Below are 25,335 nucleotides of genomic sequence, written 5' to 3' on the forward strand. Positions count from 1 at the left end.
AGGGAACAGGACAGGAGGCTACCACAGAGGGCCCCTGAAAGCCTCTACCCAGCAGGGTATCAAGGCAGATGCTGAGACTCAGCCAAACTTTGGGCAGAGTGCAGGGAATCTTATGAAAAAGGGGATAGATAGAAAGACCCAGATGGCCCTTCTAAAGGATCCTGTTTTCATTCCTAGCACTTGCATGGCAGCTCACTAACACCTGCCACTCCAGTTTCGGGGGAACTGATGCCCTCTTTTGGCTTACGTGGGTATCAGATATATATATATATACATTGTACACAGATATTTCAGTCAAAACACCCTTATACATAAAAATGTGAAAAGGACATCAGGGCCTAATAGACTCTACCAAGCACTTAAAGAATAAGTATTAATCCTTTGCAAACTTTCCCAAAAACAAAAGGTGAAGGAACATACCTAGGAAACTAACAAACTAGGAAAATACTAGTTTTTTCCATAGTGCCATTATTACTCTGATGTTAAAACAAAAACATCACATGAAAACTACAGACATTTTCATAAGAAAAAAAAATTAAAGGTCACTTAAGAGTAACTCTGAGCAGAGATGAAAACTCAATGGTTAATATCTTCTTGGTTACATGCATAATCATTTTGGGACATTCTTTTATCGATACACAGCAAGAAGGAAAACTCAACCAAAACTAGATCAAAAATCCCTTCAGAGGACTCAAAATGACAGAGAACAAACTGCTTCCCCATATTATTCTCCCATCACCAATATACAGGAGCAGGCTGACAGCCTAGGTTCCTGCATGGCATCTAATGTTAGCTTGTCAATAACATTATTGTATATCTCTGGTCTCTCCACATGAATAGGGACTGAGACAGAATGAAAGTGGATGTGAAAGGGCTTAATTCTATGGACTGAGTTCTCCCTGATACCCATCCAAATTGAGACTGCAAGTTCTATACACTTGTACAATCAGGACAAAAATGTTTTAATAAATTAGTAAATACTTGTGTACATGCCATTTAATAATCTCATTAAAGCCTCAGGTCCATTATTGGCCTCACTTGATGGCTGAGAAAACAAAAGCACAGGGTGGCTGAAACACTTGCCCAAAAGAAGAACACAAATGGGTCTCACAATTCAGATATTCAAGTCCACAGTCTTTACTCTTAACCATTTTACTACAGTACCCAAAACCATATGGGAATGAGCATATCTAAAAGGCAAAGACCAAGGGGACGTGCAGAAAGAACTACAGAGAAATTGCATTTCTTGGCCTTGCACTTACTGGAGACGAGAACTAGGGCTGCTTGGGAATGAGCAGGTCAGCTGGAGGATTTGCTGAGCAGGCATGAGGCCTTGAGTTCCATTCCCAGAAGGCCCTCAAAAAACATTCTAGAATCAAACTGGTATCATTATTATTATTTTTTTTAAAGCAAAGTAAGGGCTGGCAAAACTGCATTTCACATACAGGAAGGTAAAGCTGGGCCCTTATTTGATTTTTCTATGAGTCAGAGAGAGTTCAAGGGTAGAGTGCATGATGAGCACGCACAAAGCCCTGGGTTAGATTTCTAGCACCACAAGACCCTAGCGTGATGTTCAAAGATGCAGGGAGAGGCTGGGAGAACAGGACAGAGGCAAGGGGATCAAGTATTTAAGGACAGCCTCGAATACACAGTAAGTCTGAAACTAGTCTTAGCTACACAAGATGTTGCTTCAAAGAATGAGTAGACATTGTGCTGCATGGCTGCCACATTCAGAGACGCTAAAGCGCAATGATCATCTGAGCTCAGGATTATTTTATTTTAGTTTACTCACTTTGTATCCCTCCTGTACCTCTCTCCCTCCTCCCATCCCAATTCCACCCTCCCTCTTGCCCACCAGTGTCCTTCACCCAGTCCACTGATGGGGAGGTCCTCTTCCCCTTCCCTCTGACCCTAGTCTATCAGGTCTCATCAGGACTGGCTGCATTGTCTTCTTCTGTGGCCTGGCAAGGCTGCTCCCCCCGTCAGGGGGAGGTGATCAATGAGAAGGCCACTGAGTTCATGTCAGGGACAGTCCCTGTCCCCATTACTATGGAAGCCACTTGAATATTGAACTGCCATAGGTTACCTCTGTGCAGGGGTTCTAGGCCATCTCCATGAGTGGTCCTTGGCTGGAGTATCAGGTTCAGAAAAGACCCCTATGCCCAGACTTTTTGGATCTGTTGCTCTCCTTGTGGAGCTCCTGTCCTCTCCAGGTCTTACTATCTCCCACTTTTTTCTAAGATTCCCTGCACTTTGCCCAAAGTTTGGCTATGAGTCTCAGCATCTGCCTCGATACCCTGCAGAACAGAGTCTTTCAGAGACCCTCTGTGGTAGACTCCTGTCCTGTTCCCTGTTTTCTCCCTCCTATGATGTCCATCCTCTTTGCCTTTCTGAATGGGGATTGAGCATCTTATCCAGAGTCCTCCTTCCTGATTAGCTTCCCAGGCACACAAATTTTAGTATATTTATCCTATATTATATGTCTAATATCCACTTATAAGTGAGTATATATCCTGTGTGTCTTTCTCCTGCGCTCAGAATTTAATCATTCTTGAGCAATATAGCTTAGGACTGACCACATATGAAAGCAACCGGTGTAATGGGAGAAATAACTGCAAATCACCTTTCTGATAAAGGATTGGCATCTACATTACATAAAAAATGCCTAAAATTCAACAAAACCCAACTCAATTAGCTGAGTATAGTGGCATAGGCTTTTAATCCCAACACTTGGGTGTTAGAAGCAGGAGGATCTCTGTGAGTTTGAGGCCAGCCTGGTCTATATAGAAAGTTCTAGGACAGGTGGAGTTACATAGTGAGACCCTGTCTTAAAGCAAACAAACAAACCTTACTCAGTTAATACACTGAAAGGGGAGGGCTAAGGCTACCGCTTAGTGGTAGAGCACTTTGGCTAGCACATATGAGGCCCTGAGTATGATCCTCAGTACTCCAGAAGGCGGGGGTGGGAGAGGGGTGGGGCTGGGGGTGGAGTAGACAGAGTCACATGGCTGTAATTCCAGTACCCTCAGACCAGCCTGGGTTACACAGACAGTGAGTCACTGTCACCACACCATACCCCCAAAAAAAGGAAAAAGAGAAAGAGCTGTCTGTTGTGTATTCGGGGGAAACAGGACTTGAACAGTATTTTTCCAAAGAAGAGATATAAATGCCTAAATTTAAAAAAAGTTCAACATTATTATTAGTCATTAGAGAAATGCAAATTAAAATTATAATGAGATACATCTTCACACCCATCAGGATGGCTAGTACTGAAAAAGAGAAAACGTATTAGTAAGAATGTGTAAGAATTAGAAAGTAAAATAGTGTAGCCACTTTGAGAAACGGTTGGCAAGTTCTCCAAATGTTATACATAAATTATCATATGCTGTAGTAATTTCACTTCTCAAGCAAGGTATTGAATAGATTTATGCATCAGCTTCTTCACAGAGGCATCGTTCACAGCCTCCAAACGGTAGAAGCAACTCAAGCACGCTCACCCTGACAACAGAGTAACAACAGAATGAATACATACAGTGGATACTATTCAGGTCACACAGGAAACTCTGACATATACTACACATGCTGAAAGGCAGGCACAAAGGACAAATCCGATTCCTCTGAGATGCAGTTCAGGGTAGCCAAATTATAAAGTCAGAAGACAGAATGGTGATTGCCCAGTGCTAGAGGAAGGAGGAAAGGGAGAATGGGTTTAATGAGTACATAGTTTGGGCTGGGAGCCTAGCTAAGTGGTAAGGTACTTGTCTGATGTGCACCAGGCTCTACTTTCAGTCCCCAACACACTCATGAAAATATAAAATTTTGGAAGTGGATGGTGGTGGTGGTTGCACAAGAATGTAAATGTACTTAATGTCAAGGAACTGTATGATTACAAGTAATTAAAATCTGGGGTTGAAGAGATGGCTCAGCAGTTAGGAGCACTGGCTGCTCTCCCAAAGGACCTGAGCTCAATTCTCAGCACCCACATGGTACTCACAACCATCTGTAACTCCAGTCCCAGGGGATCTAATGCCCTCTTCTAACCTCCTGGGGCACTGCACACACAATATACAGACATGCAGGCAGGCAAAACATCCACACACCTGATGATGATGATAATGATGATAGAGAGGAAGCAAAGTGCAGAATTACTCCAAGGGAATTTTAAATTGAGTTTAAGAAGGTTATACTAAAATCACCCACATCTACAAATCATTACAGACCCAATAAAAACCTCAATATTTCATTACAAATACCTAAATTTCCTAAACAAAGATTCTTAACTGAACTATAGTTTATCAGCCCCAGGTATGACCTTATGCAAAACTTCACTTTGCAGTGTAAACCAGATTAGGGCAAAACGGATGATTAACCATATGACATTCAGTGTTTGCTTTGCTTCTAGCTGTAGTCTCAGAGAACTGGAAAACATCGACTACTAAAATAAATGATGCTTCCAATCACTGAGTGAACAATTCACTTTAGCATTTTGTTGTAATGTGCATAATGCTTCTCATTCTCTCTAATGGAGTGGACAGGGTCTGACTAACAATAGTAGGGCTAATAATGATAAATTCTACCTCAAGTGGTAATCTAAGCCTAGGGCAAACAACTAGAAGATTATAGTCACATATTTGCTGCTCCTTACAAGTCATCAGTTCACAGCCTCTGCTTTTATCTTACCTTGAATTTTATCTCATACTTTAATCCACATTAATTTCTCAGTAAACTAGCATGCACCCTTCTGCTGGAGTGCCTGGGCATAAAGCTGCAACTCTTTTCAGTTCATCAGTGTGGGCTCTACAGAGAGAGCCTCTAAGTAGTAGGCAGACACAGAAGCCATACAGGTGCATGAGCAGGAAGAGTGGGGGACTTCCAGGGACAGACCTCACTCTAACTCAGCCTAACTCTACCTACATTAATAGTGATTTCTAGGTTAGGGGTGGTACTGTGCACCTGTAATCTCAGTACCAGAGGGAGGAAACACAAAGAATCACACATGTAAGGCCAGTCTGCACTACTTAGTAAATTCCAAACTAGCCTTAGCTACTAGGACTTGGCAGGTAGCTGCACAAAGATCAGGAATTCAAAACCAGCTTTGAGTACAAAACCAGTTCAAAGCCAGCCTGGGATACTGAGACCTGTCTCATATAAACAAATACCACAGAGTGTACAGGAAGAAAGGAGGCAAACCCTCTAAATGAACCTTAAAGGTGCCAGAGTGTATTTTACTCTTCTTATGAAAGGGCACAACAATTCTCTTTTTGTTGGTGACATTAGGTGTTGCAATCAAAACAACAGCTCTAAGCAGCTGTATTTTCAGAATCTTCTGACAAGCAAACAGGACAGAGGCTTGTTTAAAGAACCAGCACGACTAAGCCATGAATGACAGAGAAAAGCAGAGACTGAGATGAGCATTTGAAGCTATAAGCTTCTGGAAATATGTTAACTCCCACTGTCAAAACCTAAGCTCAAAGAACAGAAAGGTTTGTGGTCTTTCTACTGCTCTCCATCTGCTGAGGAGCTCCAAGTAAAGGTGGTCAAGAGGCCTACCACATGCCAGAAGATCCAAAGACAGGGTTTTATACTGTCATCAACTGGCTGAACGCCTCCTAGCTTAGACATCAGAAAGTCTGTATTCCATTCATCTCTTCCTGGGAATAACAGAGAACATTTTACAAGACAGGTTTACAAGACAGAGTTTGTTCATGCTGCTTTAGAAATCCTTCTCATGTATAGATCAGTACAAATAAACCTTAGAAATAGCTAGAATAAATTGTGCATACCACAATTTTCCTGCTAACCCTGAGGCCCACAGTATCCCTTGGAAACTCATTGGCCAGATTTTCTGACACAGACTTATTTTCTTACCACCCAAAGTTACAGATACAGAACACAAGCTTTAAGAGAAAGACAAAGGAGCAAAAAGAAGCCTGTCAGCCACGCCTTTTTTCCTCCTTCAGGTATGAAAATACTGAATATGAGACACTTTCATTCAAAGCCATCGAAATGTCCATCTACAAAGAAAAACCAAGACATTTTAACTTTCACAGAACAGAAAAATAAAATGTAGCTAAGAATTACTAAGCAAGGATCAAAATAAAGGCCAGGTGTAGTGGTACATTGCTTTAATCCCAGCACTCATCAGGCAAAGGCAAATGGATCTGAGTTTGAGGCATGCATGGTCTACTACTGAATTCTAGGCCAGCCAAAGGTACAAGGTGAAACTCTGTCTCAAAATTAAAAAGAGTGGGGTGGGGTGGGGTGGGTTAAAAGCACTTGTTGCTTCTGCAGAGGCCATCCACATGGTGGTTTACAACCTATCTGTAACGCAGGTCCAAGGGATTTAATACCCTTTTCTGTCCTGCAGTCACCAGACACGCACATGCTATACATACATGTAAGATAAAAATAAAGAAACTTAAAAAAAATCAGCATGGCGATGTCAATCCTCACTCAGAAAGGCAAACAGAACGGACATCGGAAGAAGGAGAAAACAGGAAACAGGACAGGAGCCTACCACAAAGGGCCTCTGAAAGACCCTGTCCAGCCATGTATCAAAGCAGATGCTGAGACTCATAGCCAAACTTTGGGCAGAGTGCAGGGAATCTTAGGAAAGAAGGGGGAGATAGAAAGACCTGGAAGGGACAGGAGCTCCACAAGGAGAGTAACCAAAAAATCTGGACCCAGGGGTCTTTTCTGAGACTGATACTCCAACCAAGAACCATTCATGGAGATAACCTAGAACCCCTGCACAGATGTAGTCCATGGCAGCTCAACGTCCAAGTGGTTTCCCTAGTAAGGGGAACAGGGACTGTATCTGCCATGAACTCAGTGGCTGTCTCTTTGATCACCTTCCCCTGAGGGGGGAGCAGCCTTTTATCAGGCCACAGAAGAAGACAATGCAGCCAGTCCTGATGAGACCTGATAAGCTAGGGTCAGATGGAAGGGGAGGAGGACCTCCCCATCAGTGGACTTGGAGAGGGTTATGGGAGAAGAGGGAGGGCAGGATTGGGAGGGAATGAAGGAAGGGGATGCAAAGTGAATAAACTGTAATTAATATAAAAATTGAAATTAAAATGAAAAAAAAGAAAAAATCAGCATGGCAATTCTTAACAACAACAACAAAAATGAAACAGAATTACTATATGATACAGCAGCTCCTCATCTGGGCTTATGCCTCAGAGACATGAGAGCAAGGTTTCTTTAGTCTTTGGCCCAAGAAGGAAAGAGATTCTGGAATGCTCTAAGATATATGAAGCTTGAAGACATTCTATATGAGATAATTACAATTTTATAGTTTATCAGGAGCTAATGGTTGGTATCATCATTCCTAATTTACTTGGTGGTGGAAGAAGCTCAAGGTCATATAGCAAACAGTAACAGCAGCAAAAACTCAATTTCGTTCAGTGTCTTCTAGCCCAAAGGACAAGACAGAGTAGCATAAGGCATTAACTCTGTGAACATGGAACACTATATCCTGAAAGGAAGAGCTTGGGCTCACAAACTTGCCATGTAACAAAAGCAGGTCTTCCAAAATCCACTCTACCTTTAAGAATTAGTTTCTTTGCTGTAAAGCGTATTTCGAGGAAGGTGTGGTGACAAGCATATGTAATCCTAGCACTTCAGTAGTAGAAACAGGAGGACTAGGAGTTCAAGGTCACCACTGGCTATGTACTGAGTTCAAAGCCAACTTCTGCTATGTGAGAATCTGTCTCAAGGTGAGAAAAACAAGGACATTTTAAGAAGCATGTAATATACTCTACAGAATTTGAAGATAAAAAGTATAGAGAAACGGTATATGGAAGAACACCAAGCCTGACATTTAATGAGTGAGAAGAGATGTCAGAAGGGAACAAGGGCAAACCATTCTTAGTACCATCAGTATGTGCCCCTGCTCTGGATTTAGTGAAAACAATGTGCTTATTCTCTGCAAGAAGCTTAGTTTGAGAACTGAAAGTGAAAGGGGAGGTCTTGCAGTCATGTGAAGACACAGAAGCAGCCATGGTGACAGGCATCTTTTCAAGGACCAGCCCAGTTCTTTCAGTTATTCAGAGAAGGCAGAAAAACTTAGAAGCTGCCTGGTGTCCCTTGGGAAGAATAAGGACAGCAGCCAAGGCAGAAACCATTGAAAGTAAAAGCAATGAAGTAGAAGATAAAGCAAACGGCCCCCGATGAAAAGGAGCTGCCTGAGAAGCCTGTGTAAATACACACTAAATACACAACATACACTATATTCTCATACGCTTCACTGACTAGCCCAGAACCTGGTAACTTCCTTCAAACATCCATGTCTGTCTTACTGCCCTTGAGTCACAAAGGGGTATCTGAGAGAAGAGTTTGTAATGCCAAATTCATTTAGAAGCTTACATTTATCATAAGGATTCATGACAGTGTCTTGATTGCTTGCTAGGCACAGATCTGCGTTTATTGGTGAGACTTATAAAATTGTGTTTGCTGCAAAATGTCTCTAGGGGCAGGCAGGTACTCCAACCTTCTTCACTGCGTCTTGCTAACACAATCTCACCCCATGCTCCCTCGTCCCAGCCCACCTAACACACATATTTCACAGCATTTCCCAGATGTGACACACTGTAGTAAATCATTGCAAAGACAAGACACTTTACTTCAAAAGAAAGAGAAAAAGAAAGATAAGAATAAACATTTCACCCATGCTCTCTCACACATTAGAATCTATACAAAGTTGTAAATACGCATTACTATTATTGGAGTGTCTGGCAAGCCTTACATCTGGAACTAAATCAAGTTCCCCATCTGTTGGGTTTGCCTCTTTTATACAGCGCTAACTTCTTGATTGTTTGTAAAAACAATTTAATAACTGTTGAGAAAAAGAGAAATCATAGGCACAAAGAGCAGAAACAATAGGAGAACGTCAGATTGAGACCTAACATGCAGCCCTTTCCCTCCCCACTTACAGACCCACTCACTCCTGCGAGAGTACTGCTTCCCCATGACCCTGTGAGCCTCATGGCTGACACAGTTTTACACAGAGCTCTGTTTTGCTGTTTCATAAGAAACTAAAAATGACTTAGCCCCAGGGCTTTTGTTTGCTTGTATTTACCATGAACAGAAATAGCTATCTACAGTAAAGTGTGAACATTCTAGATCCCCATGAAGAAGCCTTGGTGAACAGCAGAGGAATCCTTCAGGGGAAGCTCGGGGGTAGCTTATGCATGAAGAACACTCTGGCGGCTAAGGTGCCTGTAAAGGGCGTACAACCATCTCTTGGGTAGAAAATTCACAAAACAGCCAGAACTTTGAGCTATTTCAATATGACAAAATGAAAGCTTCATGTACTCCTGCTTTTCTTGATCAAGTATGACAATTTCTTCCACTCCTACAGACCTCAGGGCTTAAAATAGTAGTGGTGCTGAGAACATTCTCCTTGGGAAGGTGTGATAAAGCTCAGAATGAGCAAGGACTCTAAAAGAAATTCTCATTCCTTACCTGATGTTAACCAATGCATGTGTCACTTTGCTGGCTGCTTCCTTCCACTGGCCTGCGTTGGTAGAAAGCCTAAGGACTGTGAAAGAAAGAGTACAGATCTGTCAAGCTTCTGACACAAGACACAAATATGAGGAATGAAGACACATCTCAGAACAGCACTATTACAAAAACCAAACAAAGCCTATGCCAACCCTCTGTTTAAAATTAAAAAAAAAAAAAAAAAAAAAAAAAAAAAAAAGGTTATCTATCAAATAAGGTCTTAGAGAATGTTTCACCTATTTTCTACAGGAATTTTTCTCTTTCTCAATTTCGTTCAGTGTCTTCTAGCCCAAAGGACAAGACAGAGTGGCATAAGGCCTTAACTCTGTGAACATGGAACACTATATCCTGAAAGGAAGAGCCTGGGCTCACAACCTTGCCATGTAACAAGCAGGTCTTCCAAAATCCACTCTACCTTCTCACTTCCCATCAAAGTAGTGGCTACTCCTTCTCTGCCCCATCCTGTTCCTAGTCTCCTCCCTGATAATGGGCTCCAAAGCTTAGCTTCTATATTCACTTAGTAGACTAAGATGATGAGGAGATAGCTCAGTTGGCTGAGAGCATGACGACCCAAGTTAGATCCCAAACTCCACGGAAAATGTCTGCTGTGGTAGCACAAGCTTGTAATCCCATGGTGAAACAGAGACACATGGACTCCTGGGGCTTGCTACTGGCAAACCAGCTTAGCCTCCTTGGCAAACCCCAGGTCAGTGAGGTCCTGTCAAAAATGATGAGGTGGACAGCTCCTAGGGAACAACCTGAGATTGACCTCTGGCTTCCATGCACACACAAATATCTATTATAGGAGTGGCGATATGAAGGTGACCTGGTCACCATGTTTGCCATTGACCTAACAGCAAGGGCTCCATTTCATTGGCATGAAACTATGTAGATCAGGCTGGCCTCAAACTCACAGCTGACTGAGTTGGTATCCTTTCTTGCTCCATGTATATCTACATAAACCTAAAGTCATATACACAGACAAATAGGACAAATAATCTTTCCAGATAGAGAATGATCAATATTTCAAACAGGGAAAGCTGTTTTGCTCTTCTAGCTTACATGGGTGACCTGCAAAATGAATCAGTAGGAAGTATGCACAATCTGACCAAATTCTCTTTTAGAAACGCAGTTGCTGGGGGAGAAAATATCACATAAACACAAAAGTGAACACATCCCTGGACAGCTATGATTTCAAGCCATGTAGGCACTATAACCATGCCATTTAGAAAAGACCCTATAGCACAAGGACTCCAACAGGCATTCAAGTATGTTTTTGCTGTGTTTGTATGCACCCAATGTACACTCGTGTATAGGAACACATGTAAGTGCATATAAAGACCAAAGATGAACTTCTCTTTCACTCAGCACCTTTAAAATTTTTTTACTAATTTATGTGTGAGTGTAAAGTACATGTTTATGGAGGTCAGAGGACAACTTATGAAGCTGATTCTCTTCCACTGTGTGGGTCCCAGGGACTGAGCTTAGGTTGTCAGGTTTAGAGGAAAGCAACATTACCTGCCAATCCATCTAGGTGGCCCCTCCACTTATTTTGTTATACATGGTCTCTTTTTAAACCTCTGGGACAAATATCCCTTCTCCCTTTCCCTTGCCCCCTTTCTCCACTTTCCCTTCTTCTTCTTCTTCTGTGTCCTGACTTTGTCTCTTATTCCCTGCACTTTGTCCTTCTGGGGCAAGTAAATCTCTTCAGTACTGAGAACTTGGTTTTGGGTTGCCTTGTGCTGACTTTGAAATCCCTTCAGGGGGCTGTTTGGAGAATTTTTTGGTTTGTTTTCAAACATTTATTTGAGAAGGAGAGAGAGAGAGAGAGAGAGAGAGAGAGTGTGTCTGTATGTGTGTGTGTTTTGATTAATGGGGGGGGAAGCTCATCTTGGCTCCACATTTGTTTTTGAAAGGTCTGGGTTTTATAAATATGTGGAATTTTATGAAAGAGAAAACAAGATAAAGACTTTAGCAAAACAATGGTATAAGTGCTGCTTTTCTGATAAGATTAGGCTAGTGAGAGCAACTTGGAATACTTCCAAGTTAGAGTTCTAGAGCGCCAACTCAGGGATAACCCAATATATATGCAAATTTATTTTTATAATGAACAAATCACTTCAGCAGATCAGATATGTATTTGTTTCTATGTTTACAGGTATGTTAATAGGTGTGTATGAATGCGTAAATGTGGATGGAGCCAGAGGTCAACTTCAGCTAGGGTTCCTCAGTTACATCCTTTTTGTTTTATAAAAATGTTTTTATTAGCATATGTTAATAATACACGTATTTCATTCTGACATTTCACACACACACACACACAGAAAAAATTCCGATCATACTTATTCCTATATCCTCTCTTACTCCCTCCCACCCCTGCTAATCTCTTTCCTCTTCCTAACTAGGGAGCTTCTACTTCATTTTTTATATATGTGGTCCAATAAGTTTCATTAGGATTATTTACAGAAACAAGGACACCTTGTAGTAGTTAAAACACTGAAGAAAATGTTCCCTCAAGCAGTAACTGCTTATAAGTCCTCATGGAGAAGTGAGACCCCATGACACCTCCTCCTAACATGACAGGATGTTAAATAGCCCCAGCTTTGAGACAGAGTATGGTATCCCTTTGACCTGGTGCTTACTGAGTAGACTAGGCTAGGGGAGTAGCCAGCTAGCAAGACCATTGGATTTGCTTCTCTGTCTTCCCAGAGCTGAGATAACAGGCACAAACCACTATGGCTGGCTGGCTGGCTGGCATTCTCATTCTCTCACTCTCTCTTTCTCTCTCTCTTCTTTCCTTCCTTTCATCCTTCCAAATGAAGACTGAACTTTGGTCCTCATACTTGTATGGCAAGCACATTACCAGCTGCTCTTACACCCCAGGCCTCAATTTTTATTGGTAATTTTTCTTGTATAGTAAACCTAAGTTGGAAGTTTTATTAAAGATATCTTGATGGGGCTGGAGAGCCAGCTCAGTGGTTAAGAGCAAGTATTGCTCTTCCAGAGGTCCTGGCTGCAGTTTGTTGCAGCATGTCAGATGGTGCACAACCACCTCTGATCTCCATGGGCACCTGTATACAAATAGCATATACTCACACAAACACACCGATTAAAAATAATATAAAAGTATTTACAAACACACCGATTAAAAATAATATAAAAGTATTTCAACAATTTAAAATAGGAATTTTAATGTCGATTTTAGCAAAGGGATAGGAGATACAGAAGATCTCAGAAGAATTAAGACAGATCCATGTGTGGCTACATGCTTCTCAAGGAAGAGTTGCTTACTGATACTTTTTAAAAAGTTTTCTTAAAGATTTATTTTATTTTAATTTAATTTATTTTAGTGTGTGTGTATTCTGAGTGTGGGTGCCTGTGGAGATCACAAGAGGATCAAGGCTGAGGCAGCTGCCATGTCTTAACACACTTGGATCCCCTCAATGCTGAGACTGTTGGTACATTCTACCCCACTGGGATTCCTTCAATGCTAGAAACTACTGATTTTCTCTATCATTTTAAGTCTCTCCTGGTTTAGATGTAAACATGATTTTCATAGTAAAGATGTTAGATTTGTTCTGTTATACATTATGTTAATATAATATCGATCATTGTTCTGAAAGGTATATTATGTGAAATCAGTGGGATCTTTCATAGTTTTCCTTTGATGATCTGAGGAAAGGAAGTTCAGTAATTTTTTGGAGAAATGGTTAATCATGAAGACCAGGGTTTACCTCCTGGGGTTCACAAAAGGAGCCAGGGATCTCAATAATACCTGTAGCTCCAGCTTCAAGGCATCCGATGCCCTCTTCTGTCCTGTATCACATATCTGAGTGCACACATGTGCACAGGCGCATGCAAGTACACATGCACACACCTCCTCATGTACCACAAGTACAATTTAAAAACCTTCAAGACAGCATCTCCTGCCCTCAGGCTGGCTCTGAAGTCCGCTGTGAAGCCCATCATAACCTTGAACTCCTGAGCTTTCAGTCTCCACCTCCCAGTGGCTGGGATTAAACCCAGAGCTCCGTGCATGTTGGGCAGCATTCTTCCAACTGAGCTACATCCTCAACGCCCTCTTCCTACTTTTTTCTTTTTAAGAGTCTTATGTAGCCCAGACAACTCAAATTTCTCCTGATTTAACTTCCAAACGCTGGGATGACACTGCTGATATGGCTATATCTGATAATTCCTCTTAGGAATTCCTCTTAGGTCTTCATGTTTGCCAGGCAAATAGTTTACCAAAGAGCTGTCTCTCCAGCCAATCTACCCCCGCTTTTTGAGACAAAGTCTCAAGAAGCCCACGTTGGCCTAGAACTCTTTATATCAACGAGGATGACTTTGACCTTCCGATTCTCCTGATTCAAATCTTCCAGAGTGCTGAGAATATAGGCATGTGCCAGCATATGTGCCCTTATATAGAGTGGTGGGGATTGAACCCAGGTTTCCTGCATGCTAGGAAAACACTCTATCAACTAAATTATATCCTCAGCCTAAAATCACAGTTTGGGGTAAGTTCCTTCAGTCTTTTTCTTATGACTCTAATAAGTGTATTATTTTTATTTTCCATGATTTACTGCATAAATAATAGCATTAGGTTAAAATACAATTACAGTGTGCATGTAGCATTCAGAGGACAACTTTTAGGAATCTGTTCTTTCATTCACCATGGGTTCCAGTGATTGTATGACAAGTACTGTTACTACCAACTGAGCCAGCTCATGCCCCTACCCCCTTTAACACACTTTTAAAAATATTTGTTTATATGGGTTTGTTCCTGCCTGAGCTTATATACACCATGTGAATGGGCGCATGTGCCTGCAGAGGCCAGAGGGCTGGGATCCCCTAGAACTAGAGCTATAGATGGTTTTGAATCACTGATATGTTTTACAGATAGCTGAATCCAGATTCTCTGCAAGAACAGTAAGTGCTCTTAATGTCTGAGCCATGTCTTCAGTCCTCACTGGCCCTTTGAAAACACATTTTATTATTTATTTTACCTCCTACATTTTTCATAACATAAGACCCCAAGCACAAGCAAGGTTTTTGTTTTGTTCCACTTTGTTTTTTCCAAAAGGTCATCAAGAGGAGGATGACAAAGGAAAACAAAGGAGATGAGGCTGTAGCTCAGTTGATAAGAGCACTAGGCTAGCATGTATTTTCTTAATTGGCCTGAAGCTCACCAAGCAGGCTAGGCTAAATGGCCAGTAAACCCCACTTCCCCATAGCATGTGCCACCATGCCAACTTAGTGTGTAGGTACTGGAGATCAAACTTAGGTCATGTGCTATAAGACAAGTATTTTGCTGACTGAGGGAATTTCTCAACTCTGCACTCAATCACCACCATCTTTCTGGCACTCAATGAATATGCCTCTCTCTAGAATATTCATTCTTTCTGTCTATCTGTCTCTGTAACTCCCTCCTCTCTCTCCACATCAACAAAGGGCAGACATCTACACAGCTTTCCACTGAGATGAAGTCTGAGTACCTGAAAGCAAAAGGTGTACATAGGCTTTCCTGTTGCCTGAGAAGAGGAGACAGTCTGTTTACTGTTTTTCAGACAAGGTCTGTAACTCTGGCTGTCCAAAAACCTCATAATGCAGACCAGGTTGGCCTGGAATTCACAGAGACCTGTCTGCCTCTGCTATGTGGGTGCTAGGATTAAAGTCATGTACTACCATGCCTGGCTATGAGCAATTTATTTCTATAACACACAAAGGTTCTCTCCAACTAGACAATCTTTTTCCTTTTACCTACCAGACAGCCAGTGCGGGGTTTGGGAGCAAGGGGTGTGGGCAAGCAGTGCAGAGAAAGAGCAGAAAAAAAAATGCTTACCCATGGAGTAAAGGTTGTCAAAGCTCTGATGCATGCGGATAATTTCATAGTAAAGCTCATCATAGCTGCTCGGAGTTGGCAGGAATGTGTCACCATATGTGATAAACATATTAAACAGGTTCACAATCTGAGAAAGAAGCAATAGCCCATACCCAGGCATCAGGCTATGTAAATCAGGAAAGCATTACTAGTGGTAAGCTACAGTCATCTCCCACTGATTTGCAAATATACACAATTTTGGGGACTTTGTAAATGGGTTGTAAAACAATTATTATTAAAAATTCATTGATATAAACTAACAATTTATATAAAATAAAGGTAATCAAACTTCATATTTCTTATTAATTCTCTACCTTTATTCTCATCTATGCTTTGAAAACTTATATATAATTTATACATGTAGAGGAATGTCATATAATATCATATAATATAATATAATATAATATAATATAATATAATATAATATAATATAATATAATATAATATAATAATAGGGTGCTACCTCAACCCTGCATGCTAAGAGCTGAAAATTGGCCATCTTGGGCATAGTTCTGCAATTAGCAGCTATTACAAAATCAGGACTTTCATCCCCACCAAATACTAAACATTTATAAGCTGGGCAGACAATTAAAAGGTTCAGTGGCCTCCTTCTCACCTGAATTACCAGCCAGATATGCATTTCTATGTATCCTTCAGAAACCAAGTGCAGTGATGATGGAACCACTCACCTGGCTGGGAGGTTTCTAGAAACCTTATTATGTACCCACATAGAAAGTGCAATAATACAGTATAGTTTCTCAGCTGGGAAAAAACTCAATATTCATACAGACATGTGACCTGTATCCACGCCTCCCAGGCCAAATCCACAAGGAAAATACAGCTTAGAACCCAGACCTTAGCTCCTACTAAAACAAGCCCATTTCTGCCTTACTATTTTGGCTTCAGAAAAACAACATTTTTATTAATACTCACCATAAGGGCCAATGTAAAAATGTTGTGTTTGGCCAAAAGTACAGTTTCATTTGACATAAGGAACTTCAGCAAATTTATCAAAGCTTTAGAGGAACAAAAAAAAAAACACAAGTTATTCAAATCATAATCAATATAAATCATGAGTGTGATCAGTAAAAGTAAGTAAGGGCCAGCAAGATGGCTCAGTGGGCAAGGCCCTTGCTACCAAGTGTGATGCCCTCAGTGGTTCCAGGCCACACACAGTAGGAGAGATCTGACTTCCAGCAGCTGTTGTCCAACCTCCACACAGGTGTCCACACAGATACACACACTCAAATAAACAAATAAGGGTAATAAAAAAGCTCTATGGAAAGCTATAGGTTTGAAGTGAGTCTCAGTAACCAAGGCCTTCATTATTGTTAACATGTAAGAGAGAAAGAGACAGAGACACAGAGACACACACAGTGTCGGTGTGTGTGGAGAACCTGAAAGTAGCAAAAGAGTATGAGGCGAGTGGAAGAAGTGTAAAGGGAGGGCGTGGGGACATAAGAGACTAACACACGTGACCACAAGCAGGAGGGACTACTTAGGCAGGAGGAAGGAACCAGCAAGGGAGGGAGAATAAGAACATACAGGGTCTAATTCTCTCCCGCCAAATGACAGGACTTCATTTCTTCCTGGGGCTGAGAAATATCTCACTCCTATGTAAGCAACTGTTTTGGTGGTAGGGAAAGCTGTTGTGGTTTGAATGAGAATGGCCTCAAATAGGGTCATATATCGAAACATTTCATTCCCAGTTGGTAGCACTGTTTGAAAAGGATTAGAAGATGTGGCTTTTTTGGAGCAGGTATGTTACTGGTGATAGGTTATTTTTTTTTCCTTTTCTTTTTTTTAAATTTATTTATTATTAACTTTCTATCCTAGCTGTAGCCCCCTCCTTCTCTCCCTCCTCTTCTCCTATGTGACTTCCCCAGTCCAGTAATAAGGGAGGTCCTCCTCTCCTTCCATCTGAACTTAGCCTATCAGGTCTCATCAGGACTGGCTGCATTTTCTTCTTCTGTGGCCTGATAAGGTTGCTCCCCCTCAGGGGAAGGTGATAAAAGAGCCAGCCACTGAGTTCATGGCAGATACAGTCCCTGTTCCCCTTACTAGGGCACCCACTTGGACGCTGAGCTGCCATGGGCTACATCTGTGCAGGGGTTCTAGGTTATCTCCATGAATGGTCCTTGGTTGGAGTATCAGTCTCAGAAAAGACCCCTGGCTCCAGATTTTTTGGTTCTGTTACTCTCCTTGTGGAGCTCCTGTCCCCTCCGGGTCTTTCTATCTCCCCCTACTTTCCTAAGATTCCCTGCACTCTGCCCAAAAGTTTGGCTAGGAGTCTCAGGATCTGCTTTGATACACTGCTGGGCAGAATCTTTCAGAGGCCCTCTGTGGTAGGCTCCTGTCCTGTTTCCTGTTTTCTCCCTTTTCCAATGTCCATCCCATTCACCTTTCTGAATGAAGATTGAGCATCTTACCCAGGGTCCACCTTCTTGATTAGCTTCTTTAGGTGTACAGATTTTAGTATAATTATCCTGTATTATATGTTTAATACCCCCTTATAAGTGAGTATATAACATGTGTATTTCTGCTTCTAGGATACCTCACTCAGGATGATCTTCTCTAGTTTCCACCATTTGCTGAAAATTTCACAATTTCCTTGTTTTTAATTGCTAAGTAGTATTCCACTGTGTAAATGTACCACAATTTCTGTATCCATTCCTCAACTGAGGGGCATCTGGGCTGTTTCCAGCTTCTGACATGGTTGAGCAAATGTCCTTGTTGTATACTTGAGCATCTTTTAGATATATGCCTAGGAGTAGTATAGCTGGATTTTGAGGTAGCACAATTCCTAATTGTCTGAGAAAGTGCCAGATTGATTTCCAGAGTGGTTGTACAAGTTTACATTCCCACCAGCAATGGAGGAGGGTTCCCCTTTCTCCACATCCTCTCCAACATGTTGTTACTTGAGTTTTTGATCTTAGCCATTCTGATGGGTGTAAGGTGAAATCTCAGGGTTGTCTTGATTTGCATTTCCCTGAGAGCTAAGGATGTTAAGCATTTTTTTAAGTGTTTCTCTGCCATTCGAAACTCCTCTATTGAGAATCCTCTGTTTAGCTCTGTACCCCATGTTTTAATTGGATTACTTGATTTGTTGCTACTCAGGAGGCTGAGACAGGAGGATCACTTGAGTCCAGGAGTCCTGGGCCGTAGTGCGCTAGGCCGATTGGGTGTCCACACTATGTTCGGCACCAATAGCAGGAGACCACCAGGTTGCCTAAGGAGTGGTAAACCGGCCCAGGTCACCACAGAGCAGGTCAAAACACTGGCCCTCATCAGGTGATAGGTTTTTAAGGTTTCAAAATACTTGCACCATTGCCAGTGTGACTTTCTCTGCCTCCTGCTTTTGTATAGGTGTGAGCTGCTGTGTATTTTGCACAGAAGTCATGGACTCTTATGCTGGCCAGTTTTATGCCCAGCTGACAAACACTAGAGTCATTTGAGAGCAGGGAACCTCAATCAAGAAAATGCCCTCATAAGACTGGGCTTGCAGGTAAGCTTATAAGGTATTATCTTAAGTAGTGATTTATGGGGAAGGGCTTGGCCCGTTTTGGGTGGGGCTACTCCTGGGCTGGTGTTCCTGGTTCTATAAGAAAGCAGGCTGAGTAAGCCATGACAAGCAAGCCAGTAAACAGCACCCCTCCATGGCCTCTGCATCAGCTCCTGCCTCCAGGTTCCTGCCCTTATGAGTTCCTTAAGCCAAATAAATCCTTTCCTCCCCAAGAAGCTTTGGACATGGTGTTTCATCACAGCAATAGTAACCATAAACTTTAAACCCTGAAGCCATAGCCCAATTAAATGCTTTCTTTTGTAAGTTGCCTTGGTCATGACTTTGTCACAATAGAAGAGGAAGAAAGGAACAAAAGACAGAGTCTGGCTCATGCTCCTGCCCTGTCCCTGAGTGCTGGGATTACAGACAAATGCTACCATATAAATCTTGTGTGTCTGTAACACAAACACATATATGGAGGGAGGCAGGCTGGCCTCCAACCCAATATACAGTTGAGGATGACACTTGCTTTGAGTGAGCCCAGGGCCTTGTAAATCCTAAGTATGTGTTCTACCACTGAGCTGTACTTCCAAACCCATGCCCACTTTTAACTGAACCCCCTATATTTGTGAAAGAGAATCTTCTGTGGCCCAGACAAGCCTCAAACTTTGTTTTATATAGAGGCTGGTCTTGAATTCCTGATCCTTCTGCCTCCACCTCCCAAATGCTAGGATAACCACCTGACACTCTTGCTCACTTTTAAAATTGTATTTATTTTGTTAAGTTTTTGATTTCCATATAAATTTAGGTATCAATCTTTTGTCAGGAGGCTAGAGAGATGGATCAGCAGTTAAGGGCCTCTACTGCTCTTGCACAAGACCCAACTTTGTTTTCGAGCACTTATTGGAAGGGAGGCTCTCACAGCTTCCTTTAACTTCAGTTCCAATGGAATCCAATACTCTGGCCTCTGCCATCACCTGCACTCAGGTGCAAAGACCACTATACATACACATAATTAATATATATATATATATATATTTGTTTTGTTTTTCAAGATAGGGTTTCTCTGTGTAGCCTTGGCTGTTCTAGACTCACTCTGTAGACCAGGCTGACCTCAAACTCAGAATTCTGCCTGGCTCTGCCTCCCAGAGTGCTGGAATTAAAGGCATGTGCCACCACTCCTGGCTGAAAAATAACTTTTTAAAGAGAGTCTTAGTATGAAGCCCTGGCTGGTATTGAGCTCACAAAGAATACTCCTGCCTCTGCCTCCCTGGTGCTGAAATTAAAGGTCTCTACCACCATACCCAGCTCAAATACCCAGCTCAAAAAAGAAATCTTTAAAACAAGTCTTTAATGTTTTGTCAGACAAACAGTTGGACAATTTCTCTCCCATACTGTAGGTTGTCCACACTGCTTTTATTTTTGTTCTATATAGTCTAACATAATCCTATGTGTGTATGCTTGTCTTTATCGTGTGCACTCTTGCTGCCTTTGGCCAAGGTCTTTTATTTATTTGCAGTAACCAGGCAAGTCTCCACTACCCACTTAGCTATAGTCCTTTTGTTTTGTTTTTTTAAACAGTGTTTCTCTGTGCAACAGCAGGGCTGTCCTAGAACTCACAGAGATCTGCCTGCCTGTCTCCCGAGGGTTGAGATTAAAGGCGTGCACCACTACCACCTGACTACAGTTCTCTTTTTAGTGAGTGTGTGTGTGAGTGTGTGTGTGTGTGATAATGGCTGTGTATGAATAATGTATGTTCAGGTCTGTGCTTGGAGATCAGAGGACAGCCTTGGGTATATGTCTCTATGTAATAGTTTGCCACTGCATAAGGCAGGCTAGCTGGCCTTCAAGCTTCTGGGGAATCTCCTGTCTCTGGCGTCTCATCTCACAGAAGGAATGTTGGGACTGTAGACACACGTCACCATGCCAAACATTTACTTGGGTCCTGGTGATTCAAATTAGGCCCTCATATCTGCTCAGCAAGTGCTTTGGCTACCGAAACATATTCCCAGCTCTTCATTATTTTATATTGAGGTAGGGTCTAAGTTGCTCAAGTGCTTTGACTTGGCTTGTGACTAGATGGAATCACAGGCCTGTGCCACAGGCCCATGGTCTTTTAAAAGCAGATTCAAGACTAGATAATGTAGCTCAATGCTACACAGTTTGTCTAGCACTACCACGGACCTGGTTCAATCTCTAGCACAGATAAACTGGTATATTTAAGAAAAGTTGGCCAGTGTGGTAGCACACACACCCCTTAATCTTAGTACTTGAGTAGAAACAACAGGAGTATTAGGGGTTCAAGGCAAGCTTTAGCTAGATAGTGAGATCCACGCCAGCCTGGGATAAATAACACCATGTCTTTTTAAAAAAACAAAACAAAACAGTAATCTTCCCAGGCGTGTCTGCTCATTAGCCCATTTAAGGTTTTAAAAATCTACTTCAGTTTTCCACTTCTTACAAGCAATTAAGCTCAGAAACGTGACTGCTAAACTGACATCTTAGTGTTCCAAATTTACTCCCACATGGTAATTTCCCCATCAAACTTTCTCAGTTTACAGGTAGAAGTAGGGGTCCCTTCCTCCTCACACTACTAGCATCTACTGTCAGCAAGTTTCAGTCTCACATGTTTCAAACGTCACTGCTACAAGGGCTATATGGATAGCTAAATGGTTTCCAGATGCAGCAGCCACACTGCAGAAGCCACAGCAGTGCTACTTCTCATGAAGCTCCTGAAAAGATGGGCAAGTCCTGGCAGCTGTGGTCCACACCCTTGTAATCCCAGCTCTAGGGCAGAGGCAGGCTGAGCAAGGTTTAGACCCATAGAAACAACTTAGTGAGACCTTGTATTCATAGGGTTGGCCTTAGGAGCCATAACAAAAAAAATAAACAAACCAAGACCTGGCAATACAGCTCAACTGTAAAACACTTACCTAGTATGCATGCACCTAGGTTCAATTCTTAGTATCACAACAAGAAAAAAATAGGGTTGTTTTTTATTCTTTGCTTTGTTTTGTTTTTAATGTACTGAATGCTCTGTCTGCATGTACACGTGCATCAGATCCCTTTCTAGACGGTCAGCAGCCACCATGTGGTTGCTAAGAATTGTACTCGGAACCTCTGGAAGAGGCCAGTGCTCTTAACCTCTGGCCATCTTTTTTATTAAGGTGGGTTTTTTTCAGTTTTTTTTTTTTTTTCATTACATGTAAGTGTATATGAGCGTGGGTAGCTGTAGTTCCAGGCAATTGTTAGCTGTCCAACATGGGTGCTAAGAACCAAATTGTACTCCTCTCCTAGAGCAGCCAGCATTCCTAACCTGTGAGTACCCCCATTCCTGTGTCTTAAGTATTGTAGTTGCTCAAACAAAAGGGTCTCTTGCTCTGTTCACTCTGACAGCAACATTTAACAGGAAGATTCTTCTCTGCCTGACACTGAAGGAGGAGACTGCCTAAATTCAAGCAATTTTGATAACGATAAAATACCACCAAGTCCCTAGGATAATTTGCAACTTTAAACACTTTTTTAAAAGATTTATTTATTATTCACACAGTATTCTGCCTGCATGCCAGAAGAGAGCACCACACTTCATGATAGATGGTTGTGAGCCACCATGTGGTTGCTGGGAATTGAACTCAGGACCTTTGGAAGAGCAGCCAGTGTTCTTAACCTCTGAGCCATCTCTCCAGCCCCTTTAAACACTTTTGCAAAAGACATTTTCAGTTGCTTTGTACTCATTCACCTAGAACAGTGGTTCTCAATATTTCTGATGCTGTGACTCTTTAATACATTTCCTCGTGTTGTGGTAACCCCCAACCATAAATTATTTCTGTGCTACTTCATAGCTACTGTAATTTTGCTACTGTTATGAGTCGTAACGTACATGTCTATGTTTTCCAATAGTCTTAGGTGACCCCTGGGAAAAGGTCATTTGACACCTAAAGGGGTCTTGACCCACAGGTTGAGAACCACTGACCTAGGACATCTGTCCATGAATCTCACTTCAGTGCCCATTCTGCCTTGCCCTGCACCTACTACCCTTCTTTGTAGGAAACAAGAAAATCATCTAGAGTCTATAGTCCTCTTTTGTCCTAAACCTCCCTGTCCTCATCCCCGAAGAAAGCCTTAGCCATTTCTTCTCCCTGAATCTGACATTTTTTCTTTGATAAGCAGGAAACAAGCTGACTTCAAGATCCTCTGTCTCCACCCACCCCTACCCCACCAGCCCCACCCTCAGAGCAGGAATTATAGGCATGAATATGACACTTATCTGTTATGTGGGTGCTGGGATTTGAACTTAGCTCCTCATAATTGTACAGCAAGTTCTCTGAACTACTAAGCCATCTCTCTAGGCCCTAATTAATTTTTGAGAAAATCTCAAGGCAGGCCAGGCCAACTTGAAATCCACAATCTTCCTGCCTCACTCTAAGTACTGGATTACATGGAGCACAACACCATGCCTGGCTTGACTTATTTTCTAAAACCACATTTTATTTTTATTTTTTTACCATTCTCCCATGCTGCTTGTACTTTGTGTGACGTTTACTGTTCTTAGAGAAGGTTTGTGCACTTTGATTTGGAACAGCAGGGAGAGATGAGGGGAAGTGACTTGCAGAGGCTGCCTGCCATATAACAGCCATCTAAGAAACAGCAGGCAAGGACAGTACCAGAGCCCGACTGCGCCTACATTATGTTCTAAATGTTCACTATTCCCCTCAAAGAGCAAGGAGAGACAAGAAGGCAGGCACCCTGATTCATGTTTTCTACTCCTGTCTGAAGAAAATTTCTCTAGGGTTTTGTGTTAGAAAGGCGGTTGATGGGTAGCTTGCCTTTTGATGGTGTCTGTTAACAAGTGACATACTGGACTTGACTCAAGCAGGGATGGGGGAGCTCCACAGGCACCTATAACAGATCAGTCTTCTTGGCTGCTACTAGTAGCTCTGGGAATAGAAGCTGGCTAGGGAAGAGCCACATAAAAATTACTAACCTTGGGGCTGGAGAGATGGCTCAAGGGTTAAGAGCACTGCCTGCTCTTCCAGAGGACCCAGGTTCAATTCCCAGCACCTTAAGAACATCAGAGGACTCAGGTTCAATTCCCAGCACCCACATGGCAGTTTACAACTGTCTGTAACACCAGTTCCAGGGATTCGACACCCTCACATAGACAAATGCAGGCGAAACACCAATGCAAATAAAATAAAAAGTAAATAAATTATTTTAAAAAAAAATGACTAACCTTGCCAGGCGGTGGCAGAGCACACCTTTGATCACAGCATTGGGAGACAGAAGCAGGTGGATCTCTGTGAGTTCGAAGCCAGTCTGGTCTATAGAGTGAGTTCTAGGACAGCCAGGGCTACACAGAGAAACCCTGTCTCAAAAAAAAAAGACTAACCTCAGCCCAAACCTACGCCCTTGCTGAAAATCAGCTTGCTCAGCTGGGGGAAGCTACCCACTGATACAGTGCCATGGTTGTGAGATTACGGCTGACCTTGCTCAGCACTGGGGAAGGAATGTCTGTTGGGAAAACCTATGTTCCAGGATAATCTGTCTTGCCTTGAACAAACAGTTTGAGAAAGGAGAGACTGCAGACCCACACAGCCCCGTAGGGTTGCAACAATTTCCTCGTTCTGAAGTCCCTCACCCCACCCCTATAAGGGGTTCTTCCCGGCAGGCCCTCAGATTCCCACAGGAAAGAGGCTGACCTTCACTGTGTGTGCTAATAGACAGGCTCTGCTCTCCTCTGCCTTCTGTCTCTTTACACTGCCTCAGAAACCTAACCCTCTTCTCTCCCTCAATCCTAGCACTCACATGAGAACTGATGAACATCTAACAGACTTCATAAACTCACAGGAGACACGAGAAAGAGAAGGGTAGAACATAAGGGGTAGAGAAAGACACAGCTTTAATATGTATACAATCCACAATGGCAAAGATGCAGCTTCAGCAGTGGCTTGTGGTAATTAAAGGGCAGGAAGTCTGGAGGACAGAAGTGGGAACAATTTTGTTCTTATGATGGTCTACTGATAGTCCTGATCCCTGGGATTCAGAGTTAGGAATGACAAAGTAATAAAATGAGGAGAGAAGAAAGTAATTCTAGCACAAGCCAACAGGCAACTTGGGTCCAAATTGCTGCAGATGCAGGCAGAGCCAAGCAGTATGGAGGACAGCCCAGTGCTGGGAAGCTTTGAGTATGTGCTGGATGCTTTGTGTGCAAGAACTGCAGAAATATGTGTTTAACCCTAATGAGCTAGGTCAGGTCAGCCTCCTGTCTCCCAAAGGCCACTATGAAGTGAAATAAACCTACAGAACAGGAGTTCTCAAGTTGGGGGTTGAGACCTCTCTCACTTGGCCCAAGACCATCAGAAAACACAGATGTTTACATTATGATTCATAACAGCAGCAAAATTACAGTTATGAAGTAGCAACAAAAATAAATTTATGGTTTGGGGGATCA

The 25,335-nt window shown here is 42.2% G+C and overlaps 1 protein-coding gene across 6 annotated transcripts in view; it reads right to left on the reverse strand.

Moving 5' to 3' along the window:
- Window positions 1-25,335, reverse strand: part of Armh3 (armadillo like helical domain containing 3) — a 173,951-nt gene that overhangs the window by 55,261 nt on the left and 93,355 nt on the right. For all 6 annotated transcript variants that reach the window (XM_060390550.1, XM_060390551.1, XM_060390548.1 and 3 more), the window contains 3 exons: window positions 16,316-16,398; window positions 15,344-15,470; window positions 9,466-9,541 (listed from right to left, as the gene is read on the reverse strand). In XM_060390550.1, the coding sequence (XP_060246533.1) occupies window positions 9,466-9,541; window positions 15,344-15,470; window positions 16,316-16,398 (286 nt within the window). The remainder of the gene's footprint in view (window positions 1-9,465; window positions 9,542-15,343; window positions 15,471-16,315; window positions 16,399-25,335) is intronic.

Source organism: Meriones unguiculatus, chromosome 1 (genome assembly GCF_030254825.1).
Source record: "Meriones unguiculatus strain TT.TT164.6M chromosome 1, Bangor_MerUng_6.1, whole genome shotgun sequence".
Lineage (NCBI taxonomy): Eukaryota > Metazoa > Chordata > Mammalia > Rodentia > Muridae > Meriones > Meriones unguiculatus.